At 47.6% G+C, this 26,030-nt stretch overlaps 1 protein-coding gene and 1 long non-coding RNA gene across 5 annotated transcripts in view; one reads left to right on the forward strand and one right to left on the reverse strand.

The window, feature by feature from the left end:
• Positions 1 to 26,030, reverse strand: part of EBS1 (EMS-MUTAGENIZED BRI1 SUPPRESSOR 1) — a 51,399-nt gene that overhangs the window by 16,568 nt on the left and 8,801 nt on the right. For all 4 annotated transcript variants that reach the window (XR_013581619.1, XM_078576010.1, XM_078576008.1 and 1 more), the window contains 11 exons: positions 18,317 to 18,390; positions 18,123 to 18,219; positions 17,847 to 17,959; positions 17,643 to 17,758; positions 14,660 to 14,717; positions 11,709 to 11,861; positions 11,513 to 11,611; positions 11,252 to 11,416; positions 10,755 to 10,823; positions 4,294 to 4,382; positions 3,881 to 4,043 (listed from right to left, as the gene is read on the reverse strand). Coding sequence is in view for 3 of the 4 variants with exons in the window: in XM_078576010.1 (XP_078432136.1) it covers positions 3,881 to 4,043; positions 4,294 to 4,382; positions 10,755 to 10,823; positions 11,252 to 11,416; positions 11,513 to 11,611; positions 11,709 to 11,861; positions 14,660 to 14,717; positions 17,643 to 17,758; positions 17,847 to 17,959; positions 18,123 to 18,219; positions 18,317 to 18,390 (1,196 nt within the window). In the remaining variant the exon portion in view is untranslated. The remainder of the gene's footprint in view (positions 1 to 3,880; positions 4,044 to 4,293; positions 4,383 to 10,754; positions 10,824 to 11,251; positions 11,417 to 11,512; positions 11,612 to 11,708; positions 11,862 to 14,659; positions 14,718 to 17,642; positions 17,759 to 17,846; positions 17,960 to 18,122; positions 18,220 to 18,316; positions 18,391 to 26,030) is intronic.
• On the forward strand, positions 20,198 to 21,108 carry LOC144703136 (uncharacterized). The gene is made up of 2 exons (XR_013581482.1): positions 20,198 to 20,568; positions 20,925 to 21,108. It is a non-coding gene; the product is annotated as an uncharacterized LOC144703136 (long non-coding RNA).

Below are 26,030 nucleotides of genomic sequence, written 5' to 3' on the forward strand. Positions count from 1 at the left end.
GTGTGATCTTGTAGGGCCCAAAAAACTTCGCAGACAGCTTCTCATTTGCAGTGCAGGCAATCGACCTCATGCTATATGGCTTCAGTTTCAAGTAGACCAGGTCTCCCTCGGTGAACTCGACGTGGTGGCGGTGGTGATCCATTGTGGCTTTGATAGCGATCTGGGAATGCGTCAGGTGTTGACGTTGGAGGGATAACATCTGGTCTCGTTCTTGCAGCAGGTGATCGAGGTCGTCCACGGGAGTCGCAGGGCTGCCGTAGCACAGGAGCGCGGGGGGTTCTCTGCCATAGACCGCCTGAAAGGAAGACATTTTTATGGAACTGTGGTAGGAGGTATTGTAGTTGAGCTCGGCCCAATGAAGCCAAGCGCTCCATTTTTTTGGTTGGTCTCCTGCAAAACAATGGAGATAAGATTCGAGTGATCGGTTGACCACTTCGGTCTGCCCATCGGACTAAGGATGATACATGGAGCTGGGTTTCAATCAAGTGCCTTGTAGGTTGTGAAGTTCCTTCCAGAAAGTACTCAAGAAGAGACTGACGCGATCTGAGACAATTGTGCGGGGAAATCCGTGTAGTTTGATGGTCTCGCAGGCAAACTTGTCAGCCACAGTTTACGCCGAGAGAGGGTGACACATCCCGATGAAGTGGCTATATTTGCTGAGGCGATCGATGACCACTAAGATGCAGTCCATGCTTCCTAATTTTGGCAGGCCTTTAATAAAATCCATGGAGATGTCCTCCCAGATCTGCTGCAGAATCGGTATAGGTTGGAGTAGTCCGACCGGCGAAAGAGTGGATGATTTGAACCGTTGACATTGAGAGCATGCATTGACGTGCTTCTTAATGTCTCGCTTCATACCGCTCCAGTAGAACTGCTGAGCTATCCGTTTGTACATCTTTAGGAAACCCCAGTGGCCCCCGAGTACACCGTCATGGAATTTGGCCAAGATGCGAGGAATAAGTGCAGAAGTAGCTGGAATCACTAGGCGACCTTTGAGTAATGTGTCGTTGACCCATGAAAAGTGCCCTTGACTTGCCGGTGCGCTGCATAACTATTGTACCACTTGCTGGAGTTTTGGGTCGGTTTCCACTTTTTTTTGGACATGTGCCATGTCTCCCCATGTGGATACTGATACCGCGTCAAGATGGCGGTCGTCGACGTCTGCACAATGAGAGAGAGCATCAGCTACCTGGTTGGAGCTGCCGGCTTTATACTGGATGGAGAACTGGTAGCCCATGAGTTTGGTGTGGGGTAGTTGTGGGGTGGGGCGGCCATTTCTTCACGGCAAGTACAACGGCCATTAATTCCCATTCATAAGGGGAACGCATTCTAGCGGTCATAGGGAGTGATTGGCTGAAGAATGCGATTGGCCGTTCTTGTTTTAGTAACACCGCTCCCACGGCTGCCCTGGAGGCATCGGTGTCCATGGTGAACGGTTGGCCGAAATCTGGAAGGGCGAGGACCAGTGCCGAGGACAAGGCGTGCGTCAGGTTCTCAAACGCATGCTGTGTTTCAGTTGACCACTTGAATTGGCCCTTCTTGAGTAGCTGAGTGAGGGGCCTGGCCAGTGATGCATAACCAGCAATGAAGCGATGGTAGTAGCCTGCAAGACCCAAGAACCCCCGTAGCTGTCGGATGGTTGAGGGTACCGGCCAAGCTTGAACTGCTTCCACTTTCCCGGCATCGGTGGCTACCCTGTCAGCAGAGATCCAATGTCCCAAGTACTCGAGCTTCAACTGGCCAAAGAAACACCTCTTGGTGTTGAGATAAAATTGGTGGGTAGCTAATACCTGGAAGACCCTCGTCAAGTGCTCTTCATGCGCGCTCTCTGAGTGGCTGTAAATGAGTATGTCATCGAAAAAGACCAAAACAAATTTGCGCAGATATGGTTGGAATATAGTGTTCATGAGAGCTTGGAAGGTGGCCGGGGCGTTGCAAAGTCCAAAAGGCATAACCAAATACTCGTGATGACCCAAATGCGTGCAGAATGCTGTCTTCTCAATGTCTTCTGAATGCATCTGGATCTGATGGTAACCAGACTTGAGGTCTAGTTTAGAGAAGACACGAGCCCCGTGGAGTTCCTCCAGAAGTTCATCAATGACAAGAATGGGGAAACGGTTGGGTACTGTCACACTATTGAGCGCACTGTAGTCCACACAAAACCTCCAACCTCCTGTCTTTTTCTTTACCAGCAGGGCGAGACTGGCATACAGGCTGCGAGATGGCCAGATGATGCCAGCAAGGAGTTGTTTATCCACCAACTTTTCAAGTTCATTCTTCTGTAGATGTGAATACCGATATGGCCGGCAGTGGACCGGCCCTGATCCGGGCCGCAATGTGATCTGATGATCCCAGGAACGCTGCAGTGGTAGAGTCCGGGGAGGCTGGAAGACTGATGGAAATGCTGTTTGGAATTTCTCGGAGATGTCTGGGGCACCTGCATGCTGCACGAGAGACAGCGATGTCAGATAAAATTTTCACCTGACGGCTGCGTAGGTGCGCATCTACGTGAGGCGAAAAGCGGCAGGTGCAGCTGCCAGGTGGGTCACGCTGGGGTCTCGGCGCAGTGTGTGCCATATTCCATCAACTTGGAATCATAGCAGCAATAGGTCTCATTGGGTAGACGTCCAACCGAAGGTCCGCAGCCATGAAAAACCCAAGATGACATCAAGGCAGAGGTTTGGCACTGGGAAACAATCGATAGTGGTCGAATAATTTTGAATCTGAAGTTGGACCCTCTGGCAGACTGAAGTCCCGTTGAGACCCCGGCTGTCTCCATAACGTATTAGGCAGGGCGAAGTTGTCATCCTTGTCAGGTTTAATCTGTTAGCGAAAGCGTCATCGATGAAGTTGTCGGATGAGCCCGAGTCGATGAGGGTGGTGACGTCTTGACCCTGGAGGGTGCCCCGCACTGGCAGGGAGTGTGGTGATGACATTGGTGACCGCTTGCAGTTGTAGTAGCCTGATCTCTCAGGTCAGTGTCTCAGGTAGAATCAGCTCGGCCTCAGAATCATCGTCTTCATCCACTAATGACCCTGTCGACTCCGTGTTCATGACGATAGAGAAGTTGAGAGTATTTCAACAGACGTGGCCTGGTGTGAATTTTTCGTTGCATTGAAAGCACAGGCCTTGAGCCTTTCTGTTGGCAAATTCTTCGGTAGTGAGCCAGAAATGTCGAGGAGGTCGGTTGGGTGTCCCAGTCTCCGGTGTGCCGTGCGGTGCAGTGCCACGCCAATTCCGAGAGGGTTCTGCGACCCCTCATAGCCCTGGAGTGCTTCGTTTGGCCGACCCTGTTTTGATGTGAGCCAACATCTTTTCCGCCTTGAAGGCGCAGTCAATGAGTTCTTCCGTGGAGAGGGGTTCTCGCCGACTGATATTGATTTGGAGTGCAGGGCGTAATGCGGAATATAGAGCATGCATTGCCGTCTCCTCTGATACTTCTGGAAGGTAACCCATGAGGTCCACGAACGCAGAGACGACTTCGTCCACTGAACCTGTCTGTTGGAGCTTGAACAATTGATGATAGGCCTCTCTCGGTTGTAATCCGAATCGATAATTCGGCTGTCTTTTGAAGCCATCTCAACTGTTAAACCCCGCTCGGTCATCTTTGAAGCAAAACCAGGCAGAGGCCTTGCCCTCCATATATGATGACACCAATTGGGGAAGACAGGTGAGCGGGCAGAGGCGTTTAATCTATATAGTATTGGGTTGATCACCAATTTCCTGTGATCTTCCGTTTCAAAAACAAATCGAGGCCCCAAAATTGGTGGTGCAAATGGCCAGTAAAAAGTGAAATATTGTTATTAAAATAAGAATAGGATAACAAAATAAACACTTTCGCATGAAAAAACAAGGGCCTTGCAACAGAAGAAATACATACCTCTGTGGCCTCAAAGATCAGACCATTCATCAGTAGGGAACAACTACGTTTAGATAAACCGAGATTAAAGACAAGAAGAGAGCTCTCCTCTGCTTCCTTCTTAAATTTCAAATCATTTTGAAGATCATTCAAAGTCTCCTGTGGAAGATTTACGGATTTTGATCTGCAGAAGAATCCCCAATCGAGAATGAGAAGAACATATTTAATAAGAACAAAATAATATTAGCAGTAATTGGCTTGAGGGAGTAATTTTCATAGAGCGCCAGGAAAAAAAAAGCTAACACAATCTTTTAAAGCCTAAAACTCAAGCAATTCAGTAGCAGAGACAGAGAACACTCAATATTCTCTGGGGCATCAGTAATACAATAAAGTAAATCTTTCAGCAGTTGAAAAGGAAAACTACATAAACTTACTTCAAGAATTCGACAAATGCTTCTTCAACATTTTCAAATTCCAGACCTTCCTCAGAGGCCTCAGATGTGTGACTCCAAAACTTGTTAATCTAAGGAAAAATCGAGAACATAAGTATCATACTAACACAATAAGTCTGACAGTTTAGAAAATACAGATAAATCTAGATCTGCAATGGAAGCAAAGAGGTACAAAAAAATTCTGTACCAGATTCAGGATCTTTACTCGAGCAATGCCTAAGAAAATGGTATCATTCTTAAAAATTATTCCCGCAGCATTCGAGTATATGTACCGAAAGTAAGGGTTTTAATGCAATGTGTCTTAGGGTTTCCTACTCCTATATATGGATTGGGAACCCATAATGTAAATTGTGTTTGAGATTTTTTTAAAGAAGTTGTGTTTGAGTTTACCCTCTTTAGTCTGGATCTCAGGGCGGTGGAAGGGATCCTGGCACCCTGCTCTGTTCTGCTCTCTCTCTCTCTCGCCGCTGCTCTCTCTCTCTCTTGCTCTGCTCTCTCTCTCTTGCTCTGCTCTCTCTCTCTCTTGCTCTGCTCTCTCTCTCTCTCTTGCTCTGGTCTGCTCTCTCTCTTGCTCTGATCTTCTCTCTCTCTCTTGCTCTGATCTGCTCTCTCTCTCTAGCTCTTCTCTCTCTCTTGCTCTGCTCTGATCTACTCTCTCTCTTGCTGTGTTCTACTCTCTTTCTTTCTTGCTGTCCTCTACTCTCTCTCTAGCTCTGCTCTCTCTCTTGCTGTGCTCTGCTCTCTCGCTCTAGCTCTGCCTTCTCTCTTGCTGTGCTCTACACTCTCTCTTGCTCTGGTCTGCTCTACTCTCTCTCTCTCTCTAGATCTGCTTTGCTCTCTCTCTCTTGCTCTGCTCTACTCTCTCTCTCTTGCTCTTCTCTGCTCTCTCTCTCTTGCTCTGCTCTCTCTCTTGCTGTGTTCTACACTTTCTCTTCTTCTGCTCTGCTCACTCTTTTGCTCCGCTCTTTCTGTCTCTCTCTAGCTCTGCTCTCTCTCTTGCTGTGCTCTAAACTCTCTCTTGCTCTGGTCTGCTCTACTCTCTCTCTCTCTCTAGATCTGCTCTGCTCTCTCTCTTTTCTCGCTCTGCTCTACTCTCTCTCTCTAGCTCTGCTCTCTCTCTTGCTGTGCTCTACACTCCCTCTTGTTCTGCTCTGCTCACTCTTTTCCTCTGTTCTCTCTGCCTCTCTCTCTTGCTCTGCTCTCTCTCTCACTTGCTCTGCTATGCTCTCTCTGTCTCTCTCTCTCTTGCTCTGCTATGCTCTCTCTGTCTCCCTCTCTCTCTCTTGCTCTGCTATCCTCTCTTTGTCTCTCTCTCTCTCTCTCTTGCTCTGCTATGCTCTCTCTGTCTCTCTCTCTCTCTCTTGCTCTGCTATGCTCTCTTTGTCTCTCTCTCTCTCTCGCTCTGCTATGCTCTCTCTGTCTCTCTCTCTTGCTCTGCTATGCTCCCTCCCTCCCTCCCTCTCGCTTGCTCGGTGAGGTAGAGCAGATCACATTGGCAGGGGATTGCTGAGGACTGAAGCGAAGGGACAGATATGTAGGAAGGAGAGTCTAGAGATGGGATAGAGGAACTAATGCTATTTCAATTCTCGATTCTTGGATGCCATCTAAAGTGAGGACTACCGCTGTCTAGGGGGAAGGGTTGGGGATCCAAGATGAACCTTCCCAGGAACTACCAGGAAAAGTACAACTTCAAGCAGCAGGTGTGAGCTGGTGTGGGCGGGAATCCCTGGCCATAAATACTGGTCAGATGGATGGAGCCAGGAAGGATACTCATTATCTGGAAAAATGGCTGATGCAACTGCAAATGGGTGTGGAGATTCTCCTATACCGAGAGAGGTGTGGCTTGTCCGGCTTCCCTTTCCACCGCCTCTTCTTCTCCTTCATATACATATCCTACAATCCATCTCCCTCTCTGTCATCTTCTCTGCCAACTACACAGTTTTAGATGTTGTTTCTGTTTCTGGACATTATTGGTTAAATCGTTTGAGATCCCTCAAAGCGAGAAAAATCTACCAAGGTGTATCTCAATTTGAACTAGACCTACAGGGAATTATGTCAGGATCACGTGGTCAATACTGATGGTGGTCGACAGTGACTGTCTTCTTGAAGGGACGACAGTGGTCAATGGTGACGATGATCTTGGAGAGACGATGGTGATTGACAGCAGCAGTAATGGAGTTCAACAGCAATCAATGGTGATGAGGGTTGACAAGGATTTTAGACGGTGATCGTGGCTGAAGGAATGCACATGCTTAAAGGTGGGGACAAGATTCTTAGGGCTCTCTTTCCACCCATTCGAGAACATTAACAAAAGTGGCACCAGTCTTCAATTCTCTGAGGGAGGAGCAGTGCAGCGGGGAAGAAAAAGGAGAGACCTTGTGAGCAGATTCACCTCCATGCTCTCCAGCCACGCATCATCACCTTCAAGAAGTTTCACAAGGGTGGCTTCTGAGGAAGTGAAGTGATTGACAAGGGACTGCCCCATCACAGATAGTCATGGCAGAGGAACAGAACTTGACTAGGCAGATTGGCATAGAGACATCAGAATCCCCAGCAGACATTGGGCCCAAAATACTAGGGGAGGAGCTACTCATGTTGGAAGGAGTGGCTTTGCAAACCACACCGGAAGAGCAGACAGTGGCGAAAACCAGGTCCAGGCAATGGTAAAATAGGCAGACTCAGGGACCAGCATGATAAAAGGAGCCGGAATAGCCTCTACCCTATGGGAAGTAAAGGAACAATCAGGCAGATGTGCCACCAGCAAAGGGGCGACAGACTCCTAAGGAATTGTAGGGGTGCTCTCCAGGAGGCGAGGGAAACGAGTGTCATTGCCAACTCCATTGTTCAGGACACATGGACGACAACAATTGATGATGAGGCAGGCTGGGTGAAGGTGGTGCCACTCAGGAAAATGACAACTCGGTCAGACCAAGGGGTCAGGACAAATAGACTAAAATAATAGCAGCAAAGGGCTTACATACATAGTTCAGGGACACTACGCATGGGACTACAGGGAAAACCCCAACATGTGGGTGCTGAACAGGAGAGGTATACCATCAATGCTCCTGCCTGAGGGGAGATCATCAGATCCAGGGATAAGGTAAAAGAGCAGGGCGAGATATGGAAACTCTTTGTCATCCTTGACATGGAAACTGCCTAGTTGGGAAGTAGCCAGCGTCTTCCTTCATCTGGAGGTCAAAAGTAGGTTCTCTTGACAAATAGGTCAATGGGAGGTGAGTCATCAATGGTTTACCTGGAAGTTCGTCCGGTGCCTTCCGGGTGGAACGATATGCAGCTGGTACTCCCCTGACGTCAATAATAGCCGGCCTCGATGCTCTATCCACGACCTTCCCTGTCCAGATGATGCGCTGCCAAGTGAGTCTGGCTTCCCCAATCACCTGCCTCCACCCACACACTGCTATGCATTCAGCCACCGGAACTTGTCGGATCAATATCTCTCCCGTTTCCAATTTCTTTACTTCCGCCCCCTTCATCTCCGGGAATTTCCTCACCAATGCCCCTCGTACTTCCTCTTCTCTCACTTCACCGGCTTCAATCTTCCCAACAATGCACGCGGCCTGGGTAATGCTCATCTGGGAATCACATGCCGGATTCAGCCTTTCATGCATTTCAAGATGGAAAATGGAAGGAATATGGACTAGATGCTGAGCGTGCAAGCAAGAAATCAGGAATACGTGGGTGGTCTTGCAGTTGGTAGAGCTCTGACCAATCACTTCAGGAAGTTTCAGGACGAGGTCGAAAAAATAAGCAGAGGAATGGAAGGGCTGCAACCCTTCCGAAGCAGGGGGGAGTTTTTTTTTGGCAACCCTTCACAAAGGAATAGGTTTGGATGGTCATCAAGGGGCTGAATGGGGAAGGGGATCAAGGGCCTCATAGGTTTCCCTTATTCTTTTTTAACACATTCTGTGAGATGGAGGTAATTTATGTAGCCCAGAAGCCCATTAGCAACAGGTAGCCCAAGAAGGAAATCCTTCTAGAAGCTGACAAGATCTGTAGAAAAGTACCTAGGGACCCACAAAATTCTCTAACAGATTTTTCTCTGACAGAATCTCCCGACAGATTCTTCTTTTGCCAGAATCTGCAGAATATCTCTGCCACACCTTGTTGGAGGTGCAAATCTTCTGTTTTGTCTTGTCAGGATCTTCTTGAGCTACACAATATCTTCTATCAGATTTTACAAGCCCCAGAATATGCAGAATATATCTACTCAGGCCGGTCAGGCTCCATCTCAAAGAGGTGATAACCGAGTCGTACAAGCAATGGGGAGTCCTGCCTTTTCTTCAGGTGTGGGGGCCCTTTGGGTCTCATGTGTACTCATTGAGCATATATATACCACACCAAGAGATTCACCCATCTTGGGTAATCTTCCCCTCTTTCAAAAAAAACATCATATCAGAAACATATCAGTTATGTTAAAATAATGGATAATAATGATTTGCAGTCATCTTGTGAGACAAAGATATGGCAGAGACAAATCAGATTGCCACAAAAAGTCCTACTAAGCTCCGCCTGAACTTTGGGGGTACACTAAAGGTCCTTCAGATCAATGGTGTCTCAACACACTTGCTTGGCTGTACATTTGATTTGATCATACATCTCAACAAGTTATCAGGAATAGCGCATTAGGAGAACTTTGGGTCTTTCGTGCCCAGGGAAGTTTCCCCTTTCACTAAAATGCCTAGCAAAGGATGGGAACAAGTCCCAATCATGAGATTGTCAACCCCCTCACTGAATCTATAACGGATCGTCCTATTAGATCATAGATTCTATTGTATTTGTAGAGTGTCCCTACTAGATTTACTTTCCAGAGTCTTATACAATGACAAATAAAGCAACTTCAACTCGTTGGCCCCTTTGTACTTCCATTTATAAAAAGGGAAAATTCTATGCGTTGACAAATTTTCAAACACCTCTTTGGAATCAGAATCCAAGTGGTTAGAGATCTCCATTGCAGGACATCTGAAACTGCTGTAGAACAGTCACAGGTGAAGATGCTGATTGGGTAAGATCTCATTTTTTCAGTCTTCTACGTCTGAATCTTATGTCTTATAGGGCAGAAACTTTATACTGAGGGAAGCAAGAAGCAGTCCAGTGATTTCTCTTTTAGTGGCAAAGCAAGAAAAAGTGTGTTTTATCGCCTGGGCACAAAGACAAAATATCAGGGATATGCTAGCACTAAACTTATGTGGGTTCCACATTTCTTTAAGGGATTTGTTTTGCATAACAGCAGCAAAGAAGTTATATTGTGATTCAAGATGCACTGCATATCTCCACTAACATGTCTTCCACAAGACGACGCTTCTGACAAGGCATGCTGGGGCTTGATCCGGGAAGCAAGTGCAGGAGACACATTGAGAGGGGAAGGTCCTCACAGTATTATATGTGATATGGCTGCGTTGCAATGACAGCGCCCTACATGATATGCAGAGCCTCATTTCATATTGTTTTCGGAGAGAGGGATGATTGAAGAGAGAACCATTTTGGTTGATTATGTATTTCACATTCATATATATTATTAAATTTGGGCTGATCACCGTTCTTGGATGATCTTTCCTCTTTCTTTCAAAGAGAAATGTCTTCCACAGAGTACTAAACATACTGAGGTGGACTATCACCATATTTGTCTGAAGGCCCAGTCTCATCTTCTCATCCTTGTTGTCTCTTTTAGTGCTCAGCTCACTCGCACCTTTATTAAGGTGATTATTAGTCCTTCATGATTCTGTCTTCCAAGCTTAGTGCATGTAATCCATATCCTCCATCTTTTTGGAAGTTTTATGGAACACAACGTAGTGAGCCATGTGGGCCTTCGTTTTTCCCTCTCTCCCTCCCTGAAGTACCTGCTCCTCACTTGACGAAGGGATTAACTCCAATCCCTTCAGTCTAAACTGTCTTGGGTCAGAATGATACAACATCAAATATGAATCCTGCAATATGACTATTACATTGAGTCCTGATGCCAAGCTAGAGGAGGAGAAGAACTGAGCTAAACCAAACTAGGAGAGCTCAATCTATTCTTCTATTCCACCTCTTTTGTTCCGTCTATTAACAACATCCGTGCTTTTTTTCGTAAACTAGGAGATGCTCTAGATATTTCCAGGATTGAAAATAATGAGGGAAACCAGAAAGGGACATAATACATTTTTTCTTTCTTTGAGTAAATTCTAAGAGGATAGTCATGCTTAGCCTATAATCCCTTAAACTCAAACATATCTCTTCTTCCACATTGTGTTTTATTCACAAATCTCACAGAAGGTGATGATTCTGAAGGACAATTCATTGCCAGTGATCTGGCTTTAAAATCCCTTCTAAGCAACATGCATGCGTTCACAGTACAACCGAATGAAGAATCCAGAAAGTAGCCCAACACAAAATATTGGAAAAGCATGAGGCAACTCCAACAAAGAAGAAGAAATTAGACATACATTAGAAAGAAACATAAAAGCTGAGTGAGCACCGTAGGTTCCTTTAATGTAAAGGAACAATTGTATAACCTGCACATAATGAGCAACAAAATGGTCATAAGTGAAACATATTGATTCCAAAATATAGCATATTGTGGGTTCAGCAATCAAGTTCATCAGCAAATAAGATCCTTGAGTGTCAGCCAGTAGGGATTTGATCTTCCTGAAAACTTCAATCATTAAGCAAATTCAATAATTTGTTGGGTCAATATGCAATTGATGTGTTGAACAAATGAAAAATAAGATCGAATAGGTTATGAGGTCACGTTACAAAGTTAAGTGACTTCGTAACCAACAACTTAGGACAAAGCCATTCAAAATATGAACAGATGGAGATCAGAGGACGATTTTGTAACCAAATACAATACTTCTAATCAATACTATTTATTGGTACTCCCTATTTGGTATTTAAATGCATTTTATTCATCGAAAAAATACTTCTGAAAACGATAATATACCAAAATTGATACGTCCTTCCCAGAGTCATAACCATCAGGATTTGCAGGAGAATGATTTCCACCGCCATTTCCTTGGGAATACTTGAGCAGCTGCGAAGAGTATAACATGACTCCGAATCGAATGGGAATACTTTCACCAAACATGGAGAGAATCGAATCGACGATCTGCAAATTACAAAAGAAAATTCAAAGTTTTTGGGCAAAATTAAAACACATAATTTCGAATTAAGAGCAATGACCTAAAAACTGAATAAAGCTTACCTGAGATCCACAAGCTGATGCAGGGTCAAAAATATACACAGCAGTGAACAAGTTCTTTCGAATGTACCGCATTTGGCCAGGAAAAACAGGCATCAAAATCTATCAAGAAGAAAGGATAGAATACAGGTAAGAGTATGTTACACAGAAACTACTGTCTATGGCAAAGCTCCAATGTCTTTAAGAAACAAAACTGCACCTCATTAATGTTGCTTCTCCAGCGTCTGTACATGGTATCCTCCTCAAGATTGTTCAGATAATGGACATGACTTGAGCGAAAATCTACACGGAACTGTTGGCTTTCAGAGGAAGGTTGAGATGACAATAGTTTCCTGATGGCACTTGGAGGAATCTGAAAGGTCATAGTAGACAAACATAAACAGAGCAAACATAGTCACTGAAATGGAGGAAATGGAACGGAAGAGAGAAGTAGAAAACAAGACAGAAACAACTTTATGAGCATCCGGTTACAAGAATGTGGAACTCAATTATAGTGAGTAACCGATACACCACTGATCCATCCATGGCGTAATATCAATGATCCCTCCATTGTACAACAATAAAATACCCTGGGAATTCTGGTAAGGTTTCATAAAACCAAATGATATGTAAAAAGAAGACCATCCAGAAACAAAGACAGACTAGTCGTGAACAAGAACAAGTAGAGGAAAACATGACGATAGATGAGTAGACCCAATCAGAACTCCTTCGTGGTCAGAGGGTGCACTCTCCACTGCTCCATGCCTTGGTCACTGTGTGATTGCCAAGTCAGGGAGCCACTTCTTGAGAATCCAATGATGTGTCCCTACTCCTCACATATTTGAATGGCTTAAAACAAAACTTCCACGGGCGTGATAACTGACAGGCCCTCGGCTGTGGCCTTTGTCGCTACATTCTTGTAAATAATGTATCCGTACCTTACAAACTCCAAAGAAATATGCTTGACACCTTTTATATGGACAGAATTTGTGCATATATAGGTCATTTATGTCAGGATTTCTGTATCATGATCTATTCCCTCTAGTAAGCCCACTAGTGGCATTCTCCTCTTCGCACTTCCATTTTAATATATAACCCTCCTTGTTGAAGGGCAGGACATGGAGTTACAATTCAATATTTCCTTTTGGTAGTTACTGTCTAACTTGACAACATCCACTCCAGTGAGTCTCTTCCCCTCCAGCGACGCCCAATCCACCACTCCACCGATGGCTGTAGCCCTCCTCGGCATTGTCCATCCTGCCTTCATGATACAAGATACCCACAGCGTCATATGCATGTTTTATTCATGGGACAAAACTCTGAGTTATTCGCATGAAATACTACTGCAACCTTGATACAATCTTATACCCCCAGGGTATCTTCGGCATTAAGGGCACATTAGCCATTTGATGTTTCGGTTAGACTGCTTCATTTTTGTATAAATATGTGTAGCACTCCCTTAAGGAGGGCAGTCAAGACTTAAGGTAAGATCGGCCTCTTGGCTCACTATCTCAACCCTCTGTCAGCCGAGATATTTAGAATATATTCCTTGTCTGGTACTCTTTCTGTTTTCGGAGTCTTCTTGTTGTGGGCCCCACTATATGTACAACCTGGCAAGTATATAAGCCAAGGGAGCTCCAGTAGAGAAAATCATGTTACATTCTTAACGTCTGTTCTTGAGTTCTATATGCTACGGTATTCTTGAGAAGCAGCGGAGCAAGACAAGGACAAAAGGTACATTGTATGAATTCTGTCACCCTCCCTGTCTCGGTCCCGTCCCCTTGTCCGTCCAGGAATCCCCTATCCCCATGAACGTCTCACCGGATCTTCAGCCGGCTTCCCTCCAATTCAATCCTTACCCCTGTTGTTCAGTTCTCTTCGAGTCTCCGACGATCCCCATCCCCGCGATCGTCAACCCTTCACTGCGTCATCAGGCTGCTCGTCCCTGGTCGATGCCTTCTCGGTTCGACCCCTCCTATCATTCCTGTTTCTACTCTCCAACCCTGGGAACTTCTACCTCGGCCCAGCCCTACTCCCCCCCCATATGAACCTGTTAAACAAAGCCCTTTATTGTATCTTTTATTTCACTGTTTATGTGAATTAAGTCACTTAAACTCAAGCCGGGCCTGGGCCAAGTATTATGCCCACTACAGGCCTGGGCCTGGGCCTAAGCCCACAATGTAAGCCATGGGTATTTAAACCCCAGACTGATACGAACCCAATCCAGAAGTATAAAGATAAGAGGCAGGTGGAAAGGCACGTTTAGATCCGTTATAAAAATAAGGAGGCTCGAGATATATTAAATAAGAGGGAGCACCCTCAAGGAAAAGGGAGAGAGTTTTGGAGACGAGGAGTGCAGGCGACAGTCGAGGAGATCCTCCGAGACTGAGAAGAGGACCGATCCGGTTCTTTTCCTTCGGGCACCCTGCTAATACAGCTTCGCCGATGTCTATTTTCCTTCTTTTAGTTACCTACTTCTTGGTGTTCCCATCATTCTCCCTCCGTGTCATGAACTGGCTGTCTGGTTTTTAAGGAAGTAAGATCAATCTGATTTTGGTGCTATTTTACAAGTCTCTCGACTCTCTATACGTGTTCTATATTGAGGGACGTCGGAGTGTATTGTATTGAGGGACGGCTGAGCACGAATTTGAAGTGTTCTTTCTCCTTTTTGAAACCCTGAATGTGGAGGCTGGCTGCTGGTCTGTTCTGCTCCAGCAGAGCTGACAAAACCTAGATTAAATTTCTTATCAAACCTATGCCACTTTGACAGCCCTTAGTGAAAGTATGAACTGCATCTGCCCAATGAGGGAGCGGCCCTTCCAGAGCCAAACCGAACCCCGTAAATAAAAGGGTCGACCATCCCTCCCAGTCATGTGAGTTTCTCTCAGCCCTTTGAGCTCTCCCGTATTTCTCTCTAGCTCTCTTTCAATTGCAGAAGACTACAATTATTGCGCAAGAAGGTAAGTGAGTGCTCCAGCAATGTACCATTCCATGGACGCTCCTCCCACTCCCTCAGTTCTTACAACATTCCATTCCCCAGAGCCATCTATCCTCGTCTCTCTACATTCTCTCTTCTCGCTCATGTTTATAATTTCAGAAAAAACAGATGGACGCAAAGAAAAATATCAAAGAGAAACAAGAGCAACGGCTCTGTCTAATAACAATACATACCTTCAGATCTGAGAACTTGTCAGCCAATTTAAGTTCTGCATGAACCATGTCCAACAACCTAAAAACCAAAAACTATAGTCACAAATGATCACCGATCATAACTAACAGATACAGCAGACATATAACAGATAACACGAGACAAGAGAGTTCACAAGAAATCCTTTTATGCAAGGAAAGACTCATCATTATTAACAATCATGACTACGTAAAGGAAAGACTTATTAATAATGAGGGGGGGAAAAGTATGATGTAAAGGCATTTTACTTTACCATAATTTACAATAACTCAATCAGGATCACAGCACCACATTCAATGATGCTCAGTGTGAGGCCTGGGGAACTGGAGCCGTAGCCAACAGGTGGAAGAAAACAACAGAATACTTCATTAACCCCAACTGCAGATGCATACCCCTGTATATACAGGGATACTAATATGGACTACATATTAATGGGCCAATTATAACAGGCCATACTGTGAAATAGAGGAATGTACGACAAGAAAAGTACATAAAAATAGCTGTAAACAATAGCAGTCGACTGCCTGCTAAAACTCATCATTATTAAGGCTGGCTGACCATAAATAATGTGAGACCTCAATACAAATACACGTTGTCTGGATTTCCTCCAGAACCCTAGGATGCTAGCATGATACTCCAAGCAGTACGTAAAAAAGAACATCATGATTACATTCATATTAGACAGGGAAGTATCAATAGAAATATCATGTTTCATCTTCTTTGATGCTTTTTTGGTCATATTTGTTATTATTCTAATACTTTTCACCTGCCCTAAAAGGGAGAGCAAGGTCCTGAAAGCCTTGTATACAAGCGCAAAAAACTAGGCATCCATCACGAGAGAAGAATCGCTGTGTGGGCAAGGGCAGGTAAAAGCGGGTGATTGCTAATAGCGGCAGAGAGTCTGACGAGAAACAACACCAAAACAGAGTGTGGGGTGAAGGGGGACGCCGAGTCTCGGGGGAAAGAAAAGGAGACCATGGGACTGTCCAGCAGCAGGATCACAGAGGCCAACAAACATCGAAAGGACATCAAAGACGATGCTCTAAGAATCCCCATGCTAAAGTGATGGCGTCAACGGTGGGACTGAAACTGATACCGGGCAACGAAGGAGGCGAAGAAGGTTTACCATGAAGTGCAGCTCATGGAATATCAGAGGCCTTCGGGATGAAGGCAGGCAACAGATGGTGGGAGGCTATCTGAGAGAATGGGGGGCCTCAGTGGCATGCTTACAGGAAACGATGCTGGAACACTGTGAGCCAAAGGAATGGAACACTGTGGGTTGAGGCTTCCTGGAGGGTTTTTTGGCGGTCAATGCAGTCGGACGGTCCAGTGAAGTGGTGGTAGCATGGAACGAGGCCATGTTCTCCAAAGTGGCTATGTGGACGGGGCAGTTTACCGCAACAGTCAAATTGAAGCGCACGAGCGACAACTTCGAAGTGGTCATAACCTCTATATACAGCCCAGCAAATGCCCAACGTAGAAGGGAACTATGGACGGAGATGGTCGAGTTAACAAACACGTTCAACGAGTGCCCCATGTTGTTGGGTGGCTTTAATGTGACAATAGAAGCTAAAGGATCAACCAAATGAAATCGGAGGGAGAGACGTAGACTCGGAAGACTTTTTGGGATTTCATCGCAAGGGACATCACTACAAGAAATGGCGACTGCATATATACGTGGAGAAGCGCAACGGAATGAAAGAGGATGTTGCGTCTGGACCAGGTTTTTATGCTCTGTTGAGCTCGTGGAGCGATTTCCACTAGCTGACGTGAGATCACTTCCGCGCCCTCTCTCTGATCATACACTTATTGTACAGGCCGGAAATGAGACAACCAGGAGACCCACCTACCTCAAGGTAGACAAATCGTGGCTGCAAGAAGTTGGCTTCAAAGAAGAGATGCAGGAAAAGTGGCGCTCACAACCCCGATTACGATCAGAGAAGGAAACGTTAGCCACCAAAATATACGAGCTGCGGCAACAATTTGTGGAGTTTCGCAAGCAAGTACACAAGCACAGAAAGAAGACAAGAAATGAGGCTCTGCGTACAATCAAACAACAAGCTGATCTCGAGGATATACGGTTTTTGGAAGAAGAAGAATCACACAAATGTAGGAAGTGGAGGGTATCATTTACTTTTTGGATGCCCTTTCGGACACGACGGTAAGTGTGTTGTGCACGAGAGACGATGAGGATTGCAATCGTTTATATTTTGGATGCCCTTTCGCACACACAGTTTCGGCCACCCAATGCACAGCTGGCGGTGAAGGCATCATCAGAGGAGGCCTTTTGGGAGTCCATGCAGAGGACCGGTCCCAAACGTAGAGAAGTGGGGGGCGAGCACTGACAGTGCTCTGGGGAATCTGGCTACAGAGAAATGCGGTGATCTTCCTGGGGGGAAGGCCTCTACCGAAGGGCTCGCCCATGAGATAGGTCTCATAGCATCATAGGTTTCCTCATGATGGGGATGGAGATGGAAGAGGAAAATGTATACATGTAATCGAGCCCTAGGGCTCGAACCATGTACTTGTCAGGTGGTTACCGATTAGTTCCGGTGACCGCCTCATGTGTTTCCAAAAAAAAAAAAAGATTAGCGATCGCATAAGGATCTCATTTACTGTGTAGTGTGCTAGTCTCCTTAAGACAATAACTGGTATTTTTCATGGTCCATCCTTGCACGATGTGATATTCTCTAGTAAAAACACAAACAACAGGGTTGTTGATGGTTCAAAGTCCAACATATATGGGCTACCTAGGGCCCCTCTATGGCCCATAATTGGCCTCAGCAAACTCATAAGGGTAGAAATACAATAAGAGAAAGTTACAGTCAGAAGAAAAAAAGAGGCAGTACGTGATATGATAAGAGCATTTATGGTGTGGCTTGAGATATATTTAAAAATAAACGGCAGAAAATTAGGTCTAAGGTCGCCCCCCCAATGGATTGGACAGTGTTGTTCAAAGGGCATTACACATAAAGATCGATGTCGTCAAGATTGATTAAAGCACTGTTGATAGCCATCAACGATCTTCCAGGAGGAACCATTTGTTGATTTGCAATAATTTCCTCTCTAATCGAACTGTTGGCCTGAAAAAATTAAACCAAAAACGATTTTAGAACCTTACAGGAACAGAAGAAAAGAGAACGAATTGCCTTCAAACAGCAGAAAGACTACCTTCGTACGAGACAATGAAGAAACAACACTGGGAAAATTTTGGTTTATCTCAAGCATTGACTGCAACGGATCTGAACCGTGTAAAATCCTTTGAACTGTCTGATGTCCCAAATCTACGTAAAGATGAATAGCATGAATTATCAGGTAGAACGTATGCAAAGGATTCTTCTGACCCGGTAGAAGCACGGGTCAAACAAATAGAGTAAGATTGGCAACAAAGTGAAAATGCATAAGGCAATGATAGAAGCTGCCAATACCGTGCCTCTCACAGGTTACCTTTGAGTTCCCAAACTTCAAGAGAATCTGATACCGAAGTTGACAACAAATAATCTCTAAAAGCCATTATTTCCGAGGCCACCTCAGGCTTGCGTTCCTACACATCCGACACCAATGTTGGAGTAATCATAAATAGAAGATTCTCGTCAGATCACTGGAAGCTAGATCAAATCACAGGGCATGGATCAACTAACCAATAATTTGGAGAAAATAAAGCCACGAATTTCTTGGCTAAGATCTTCCGTCTGGGAATCTTCCAGAGTTGCACCTAAAAATATAAACAATGACCCATTAATTTAAAAGAATCAGGCATGTCGAAGTGGAAAGACAAGAGTAAATAACATTGATCTTTCAAAATTTTAAATTTCCGCTAGCCTTCAGTTTTTCATAGAAAGAAACAGTAAATTTCTAACTAAAACTGTTAGTGAGACATGTCCTCTATGGGCTAATGGGCCCTGTTCTATAAGCCCATTAGCCCTATTCTCTATTCTATCTCTTAAGGGTATATATACCCCTCTTGTAACTCTCATTCATTATGTCATTACATTCTATTCTCCTTCAACCTCTCTTCTCCCCCAGACCCTCTAGGGTTTACATGGTATCAGAGCTCAAGCTCTTGATCCTAGTGGAGGACTTGACATCATCCTCTGGGTACACGACTCTAGTCGTGTTCGCCTTCCAGCCTGTGTGCAGCCCTAGCCGCACACAGACCGCCGCCCGCAGGTAGCAGTTCGCGCAGCCCTAGCCGCGTGTGCAGCCCTAGCCGCGCGCACCGCTGAAGCCGCGCGCGCGCCGCCGCGTCGCGCGCAGCTGCTGTTGGCCGCGCCTTGCCATCCGCCCACAGACAGCAGTCCGCGCGCGCCAGCTTCGCGGCCGCCGCCCGCAGGCAACAGTCCGCGCGCCGTCCGCCCGCAGACAGCAGTCCGCGCGCGCAACTTCGGCGCAGGCCTGCCCGCGCAGGCAACAGTCCGCGGGACGTCCGCCACAGGCAGCCGCCCGCCCGCAGACAGCAGTAGTTCGCACGGCCAGCCGTTCGCGACGCCGTCCGCCCGCAGGCAGCCGTCCGCGCAACCGTCCGCCCGCAGCCAGCAGTCCGCGCGGCCAGCCGTCCGACCTCTGCTGTGCATCCATCTGCTGTGCATTACGCCCGCAGGCCGCCGTTTGCCCAGCTAGCAGCCCGCTGCCGCCGCCGCGCGCGCCCGCAGCGCACAGACTAACAATTTGCTTCTGCGATTTCGTCTAGATTTCGTGGCGCGGCTTCTCCGATTTCGTCTAGGTTTCGGGGCTCCGCCCCGAACCCCGCGGGGGGCGCTGCCCCCTCGACCCCCGCCACCTGACCGCGACATCCCGAGCATTGCACGGCTCTGCTGAAGATCTGGTGAAGATCTGGTGTCGTCGACTGCCCAGTGAGCCGTCTGCTGTGTGTCGAAGCCGTCTGTCCAAGCCATGGCTGATGACAAGTCTGCTGCCACCATCACGGCCGACGAATTCTCTGACGCCGACTTCCTCGAAAACCGCTTCCCATAAAGTGGTTAATCCCCACCGCATCCACCCGACGCGGGCGCCTTTCTGGGCCCAATGTTCTGAAATGGAGCCGCTCACGAGTCCACGCTAAGAGCTCGACAACTCTTCAAGCATTGCACGGCTCCAGCTCTTCGACCTCCCACCTCACTATGCTGCCTGGGATGCGGAGGAGCACTTTATCTTAAATTGGCTTCGCCTTCACACCCTTACCCGGACTTTGCAGACACATTTCCTCACCAGGCCACGGTCAAGGGTTTTGGGATCAAGCAAACCTCTTTATGCGGCAAAGATGGGGACAATTGGCGTCTCCTTGACTTAGTGGACCAGGCATATTCCCTCCGCCAGGGATCCATGTCCATTATGGAGTATGCCCTGGCCCACAAACGCATCTGGGATGAGGTTGATCACTACCTCCCTCCGGACACCTCCAGCCTAATGTATCAACATACGCTACGTCTTCGCTTGCTGGGCTTCATCAGGGGGCTGAATCGAGAATATGAGCACATCCGACGCGCTGCCATGTACCGCACGGAGGGTCTACCCACCATTTCCGAGCTGGTGAAAGAGCTTCAAGAAGAGGAGAGTCATATCCTGAAGTTTGGCCGTCAAGCTTCCGAGGATCCACGGGACTCGACGGCCCTCCTCTCTCGGCCCTCCTCCACCCCTGCATCGACCCAGGAAGGCGCTGCCCCGGTCTGTTCCTACTGCAGCAAGATTGGTCATGTGGAATCCCGCTGTCGGAAGTACTTCGCTGAACAGAAGAAGAAGAAAGAGTCGGCTTTGCTTGCTCAGTCTACTTCCGGCGCTTCTCAGCATGTTACGGCAGAACAGTTTGACCGTGTGCAGGCCGAGCTTGCTCGGCTCACGTCCCAGCTCTCTGCTCTTCAGACATCCACCTCGGTGCCCTCCTCGTCTTTCTTTGGTGCGTGCTCTATCCTACCCACTACGGAGTGGTACTGTGGTCATACCGCCTTTACGGCTCCCCTGGTTGCGGATACGACTTGGGTAATTGACTGGGGCAACGGAACATATGACCCCTTCAACCACCGGTTTGTCTCGCATTTGGCGACATGGTGGGGCCGCACTGTCCTTACTGCGGGTGGTGGACGTCTCCCCGTGGCGCGTATTGGGGCCGTCTACATCGATGGTCTGGGAGTGGTTCAAGGGGTTCTGCATGTTCCGTTGCTGCGAGCCATTTTGATGTCCCCTCAGCGTCTTGTTGATTCTGTGTCTTGTTCTTTTCACCTGACACCTGACGGAATGTCTCTGTCTAACAAGGTGGGGAGAACTACACCGATTAGACGCGAGCACGGGTTGCTGCTGCTGGACGATGGGGGGACCTCGCAGTGCTTCCGGGTGCAGCCCAGTCTTCGGCCGGCCGATGAGCAGCGGAGGGGTCGACTACATCTGACGCATCAGCGCCTCGGGCATCCGTCATTTGCTATTTTAAAGCGTTTGTTTCCGACTTTGTTTGTGGGTTTGGACCCGAAGACTATTGTGTGTGAGGCTTGTCAGTTGGCTAAACACCGCCGGTCGTTTTCCCTCATCTCAGTCTCATACCTCGACGCCACTCCTCCGCATTCACAGCGATGTCTGGGGACCGGCCCCCAAACCGAGCCTGCAGGGTCATCGGTACTTTCTGATTTTTGTTGACGAGGCCACCCGGTGCACGTGGACGTATCTACTTCGGGCCAAGTCCGATGTGTCAGGGTCTGTCCGACATTTTTGTGCCATGATCCAGACCCAGTTTGGCCGTGGCATTCAGCGCTTCCGGTCGGACAATGCCCGTGACTTCTTCAATGCCGACCTCGATGCGTTCTTTGCGGAAAGAGGGATCTTGCATGAGTCCTCATGTGTTGCTACACCGGAGCAGAACGGTATGGCAGAAAGGCGGATCGGCTATGTGACCTCGACCGCTCGGACACTCTTGGAGAATTATACGGTTCCGTGGACATATTGGGGTGAGGCGATTTTGACGAGCACCCATCTCATCAATCGCCTCCCATCCCAATCCCTCGACTTTGCTACGCCTCTTGACCGTCTCGGTGCGGCGTTCCCGGGGGTTCCATTGAAGACCGGCCTTCTTCCACGGGTATTCGGATGCACGGCGTACGTCCACGATACTTCACTGACCTTGACGAAGCTGGATGCTAAAGCTCTACGGTGTGTGTTTGTGGGGTACTCGACTCTCCAAAAAGGGTACCGGTGCTATCATCCGCCTTCCAGGCGGTTCTTCGTTTCGGCGAATGTTACCTTTGCTGAGTACGAGCCCTACTTTGGAGATTATTCTTCCTCACCCCGCCTTCCATTGGATGAGGATCCTTCGGTTCCTCACTTGGAACCGGTTCCGTCCGCGGAGCCCACTGCTCCGACCGTGTCATCGTCTCATGATCTATCTTCCTTTGACCCTCCAGTCCCCTCTTCGTCATCTCTTGAGGTTCTTCCAGCACCTCCTATTCCCGACTTCGATGTCGCTCCCTCTTGGTCTCCTCCTGAGGCCTCTTCCTCTCCGATGGTTGACACTTCCACTCCTCTCGGCGAGTCATTGCCGACTCCCGACGAGGATTCTTTTCATGACTGTTCTCCTGATTTTCCTCCTACTCAGGCTTCCGCTCCCTCTTCTTCCGGCGATGGACCTCCTTCCTCCGATGGCAACGATGATCATCTTGGCTGGCCCATCGCCCTTCGCAAAGGGGTTCGCAAGTGCACCCGCACTTCTTTATCCCATGTCTCATTATGTATCTCTCGCACGGTTGAGTACCCCTACCGGCTGTTTCTTTCCCGCATCGAATCGATCCCATCCTCGCCGCATCACCGATGCTATCGCTTCCTCATTGGAAAGCGGCGATGGACGAGGAGATGCAGTCCTTGCTCAAGAATCGTACCTGGGATATCGCCCTCTTCCTCTTGGAAAGAAGGCGGTGGGGTGCAAGTGGGTCCACGCTAAGAAGCACCATGCAGATGGGACACTCGAGCGTCACAAATCTCGACTTGTGGCTCGGGGGTTCACCCAAGCTTATGGCGTCGACTACTTCGAGACCTTTTCTCCGGTGGCGAAGATGGAGACTATCCGTCTTCTCTTGGCATTGGCGGCTCACTTCCAGTGGGTAATTCGACAGTTCGATGTGAAGAACGCCTTCCTGCACGGGATCTGACTGAAGAGGTCTACATGCAGCAGCCTCCGGCTATCCTCTCGCCTGCCGGGCACCGCCTGTCGACCGCGTAAGTCTATCTATGGACTGAAACAGTCCCCACGGATGTGGTTCGCCGCCGCCTCTGTCATGAAGGCTGAGGATACACCCAGAGTAATAGGGATGCCACCATGTTTTTCCGGCATTCGTCCGGTGGTGTCTCCATTCTTGCTGTCTATGTGGATGAAATGCTGCTGACGGGGTCTGATATGGTCGAAACTACACGTCTTGCTGCCGCTTTGGCTAACGAGTTCGAGATCAAGGCCTTGGGCCAACTTCGTACTTCCTTGGCCTTGAAGTTGCTTACTCCTTGGGGTATCTTCGCCTCCCAGCAGAAGTACTGCATGGACTTGTTGACTTTGACCGCATGACGGAGTGCGCGCCAGCCAGCACTCCTCGACCCTAACGTAAAATTGGGGAAGGGGAGGACTCGCCTCCAGTGGATCACTATGAGTACCAGCAGATTGTGGGAAAATTGATCTACTTGACGCACACTCGCCCGACATCAGCCGCCACAACCTCCTGAGCCAGTTCATGCATGATCCACATGCCATTCATCGCCAGGCGGTCACTCGGGTACTTGCGATCTGAAGGGCTGTCCAGGAAGGGTGTACTCTTTCCTTGCAGCTCGGACCGACGGTGAAGGTCTACACCGATGCAGACTTCGGGGTCCTTGTTGATTATCGCCCACGACCGGGTACTGCACCTTCGCCTTCGCAGCCTGGTTAGTTGAAAAGCAGCAAGCAGGACAAAGTGTCCCGCTCTAGTGCCGGCCGAGTACCGAGCGCTTGCTGATGGGGCCTCGGAGGCTCAGTGGATCTATGGGATACTCCATGACCTACGGGTTGAGTATGCCAGCCCAATTCACTTCTTCTGTGACAACAAGTCGGCAATTGCACTGGCCAAGAATCCGGGCCAGCAGGGAAAGATCAAGCACATGGAACGTGACCGCTACTTCTTCAAGGAGCGGGTTGACGAGGGCATCTTTGACCTTGATTTTGTTGCTTCCTCTGATCAAGCTGCTGATGTGCTTACCAAGGGCCTATCCAGGCCTCTCTTGCAGCGTGCAGTATCCAAGCTCGGTATGGACGATATCCACACTTCGCTTGCGGGGGGCTGTTAGTGAGACATGTCCTCTATGGGCTAATGGGCCCTGTTCTATAAGCCCATTAGCCCTATTCTCTATTCTATCTCTTAAGGGTATATATACCCCTCTTGTAACTCTCATTCATTATGTCATTACATTCTATTCTCCTTCAACCTCTCTTCTCCCCCAGACCCTCTAGGGTTTACAAAAACATCTCAAGACCTTTCCCGTTCACTATTCTCATAAGAGGAAAAACATGAGAACAGTGGGACTCGGATAATGGTGGCTATGGAGCAACAAGCAGAAGAGAAAAGGGGAAGAAAGGAAAAGGGCCTGGGTTGGTAGGCTCATGAGAGGGAGCACACTCTCTAAAAACCTGTCAGCCAGATAGCATAAGTTAATTCTTGTTGTCATATTTCTTGTCTTTGTTATTGGGTCTGGACTAACGGCCCTGTCTACTAACCCACTACATGTACCCTAACCTGGTAATTACACCAGGGTCTCGTTAGCTTTAGTGAAAAGCCAAGTCCTTGCTTCCTTCTCGCTTTGGTTTTGTTCTTGCTCTCCTAGGCTTTCCTAAAAAAGACCAAGTTTATCACCAAATACTGGAGACCCTTGTCATCTTTGAAGGTAACCTCCTTATCCCCAAGCATCTTCCTTACTCTATCTCCCGTCTGCCTCAATCAAACCTCTTGCCTCCGCCAAACTTATTCGACCTGTAATATCTCCCTTCCTCTTTTGGGACATGGCATCACAAAGAGGATACACATAGTTTGGGTATTCATGGGTGAATTTGGGATTCTCTGCCGGGGGGTCCTGGTAACTGGTATCAGAGCTACATGCTCCAGGGTCGATTCCTACAACGGCCGACACAGCAATTGCATTCATCGTGACTTGCTCACATCCTTGTATGAGACTTGCTCACAATAATGACCAAGACCCAATGAATCCCACCATGTCAGGCATGATACAGGATATCTAAACCCTCATATTTGATATATCTGCATGAGTCCTGAAACTGCAGTCTCCGCTACTACCACATGGGGACTTCTTTGAAGAGATTGCTCTGGATATCAAGGCCATAATAAGCCAGCAGCTAAGTCCCCACAGGGATTCTCAGACTCCACACACACCTACCGAGAGCCTTGGCAACAGACTTATATAATGCTGTTGTAGATATACAACATAATCGGGGAAAAACAGATAAGAACTAAATACGATCCAATATAATCAGTCTTTCAAGTAGGAGAAGAGTAGGAAGAACAATGAGAAGGGAAGGATAAGGTCAGAATAGGATGGAGAAAAGGAGGAGTGGGAGTAGAGCCATATCAGCCGATCTCCTTTCTGGATGGAGGATCGCCCATCCAGCCACAGGCACCTCAGGGAATTCAGACAGAATAGGTCGTTAGCTTTCTAGAGAGGAAAGGGATTTATTTATAGTGCTTCCTTTTCCCTGACCAATCACCCCTTTTAAAGAAGTGAAATGTGTGTGTTTTGTTTTCTCTCTGGGATGTTTCATGGCTTTCTAGTAAATCTTAGGAAGATTCGTAACACAGACCTTCATGCAGAGCGCACTTCTAATGCAACCAGCATCCCCTCATTCAGCAAGAGAGATCAGACTGATTGGTTCTTCTAAGTGGAATTCTCCTTCAAGCTTTCCTTTGCACCAGAGACAAACTTCGACTTGTGGCCTTATAAGCTTGCAGACCATAGTATGTCATGATACTCTTGTACAGCAGAGCTCCAGCCTTTCCATGAATGACTTCATTTCAAATTACAAATGCAGCAGATTTTTCTTGACCTACACTCAGACATTCTTTATCGTTGCTTGCTGAACCTCAAACAGACAGCAACAGTTGAACACTTACACGACTGGAATCACTGGTCGCCTTACTCTATGTTGTGACCCCATCTTGAAGAGCACCTGCATCAATGCACTGCCCCCTGAGCTAGTGATCAAAATGATTGACTTAGCAAAGACGGACAAGGAAAAGTTGCAAAAAGTGTGGCCTGCTTGGCATTCTTCCAGATCCTGAGTTCAACCCCTGCAAGCGCAGCCATGTATGGGCGTCCTCAGCTCCAGAAATGTTTAGGGCTCCCCAGCAG

The sequence above is a fragment of the Wolffia australiana genome, chromosome 5 (assembly GCF_029677425.1).
Source record: "Wolffia australiana isolate 7733 chromosome 5, ASM2967742v1".
Classification (NCBI taxonomy): Eukaryota; Viridiplantae; Streptophyta; class Magnoliopsida; order Alismatales; family Araceae; genus Wolffia; species Wolffia australiana.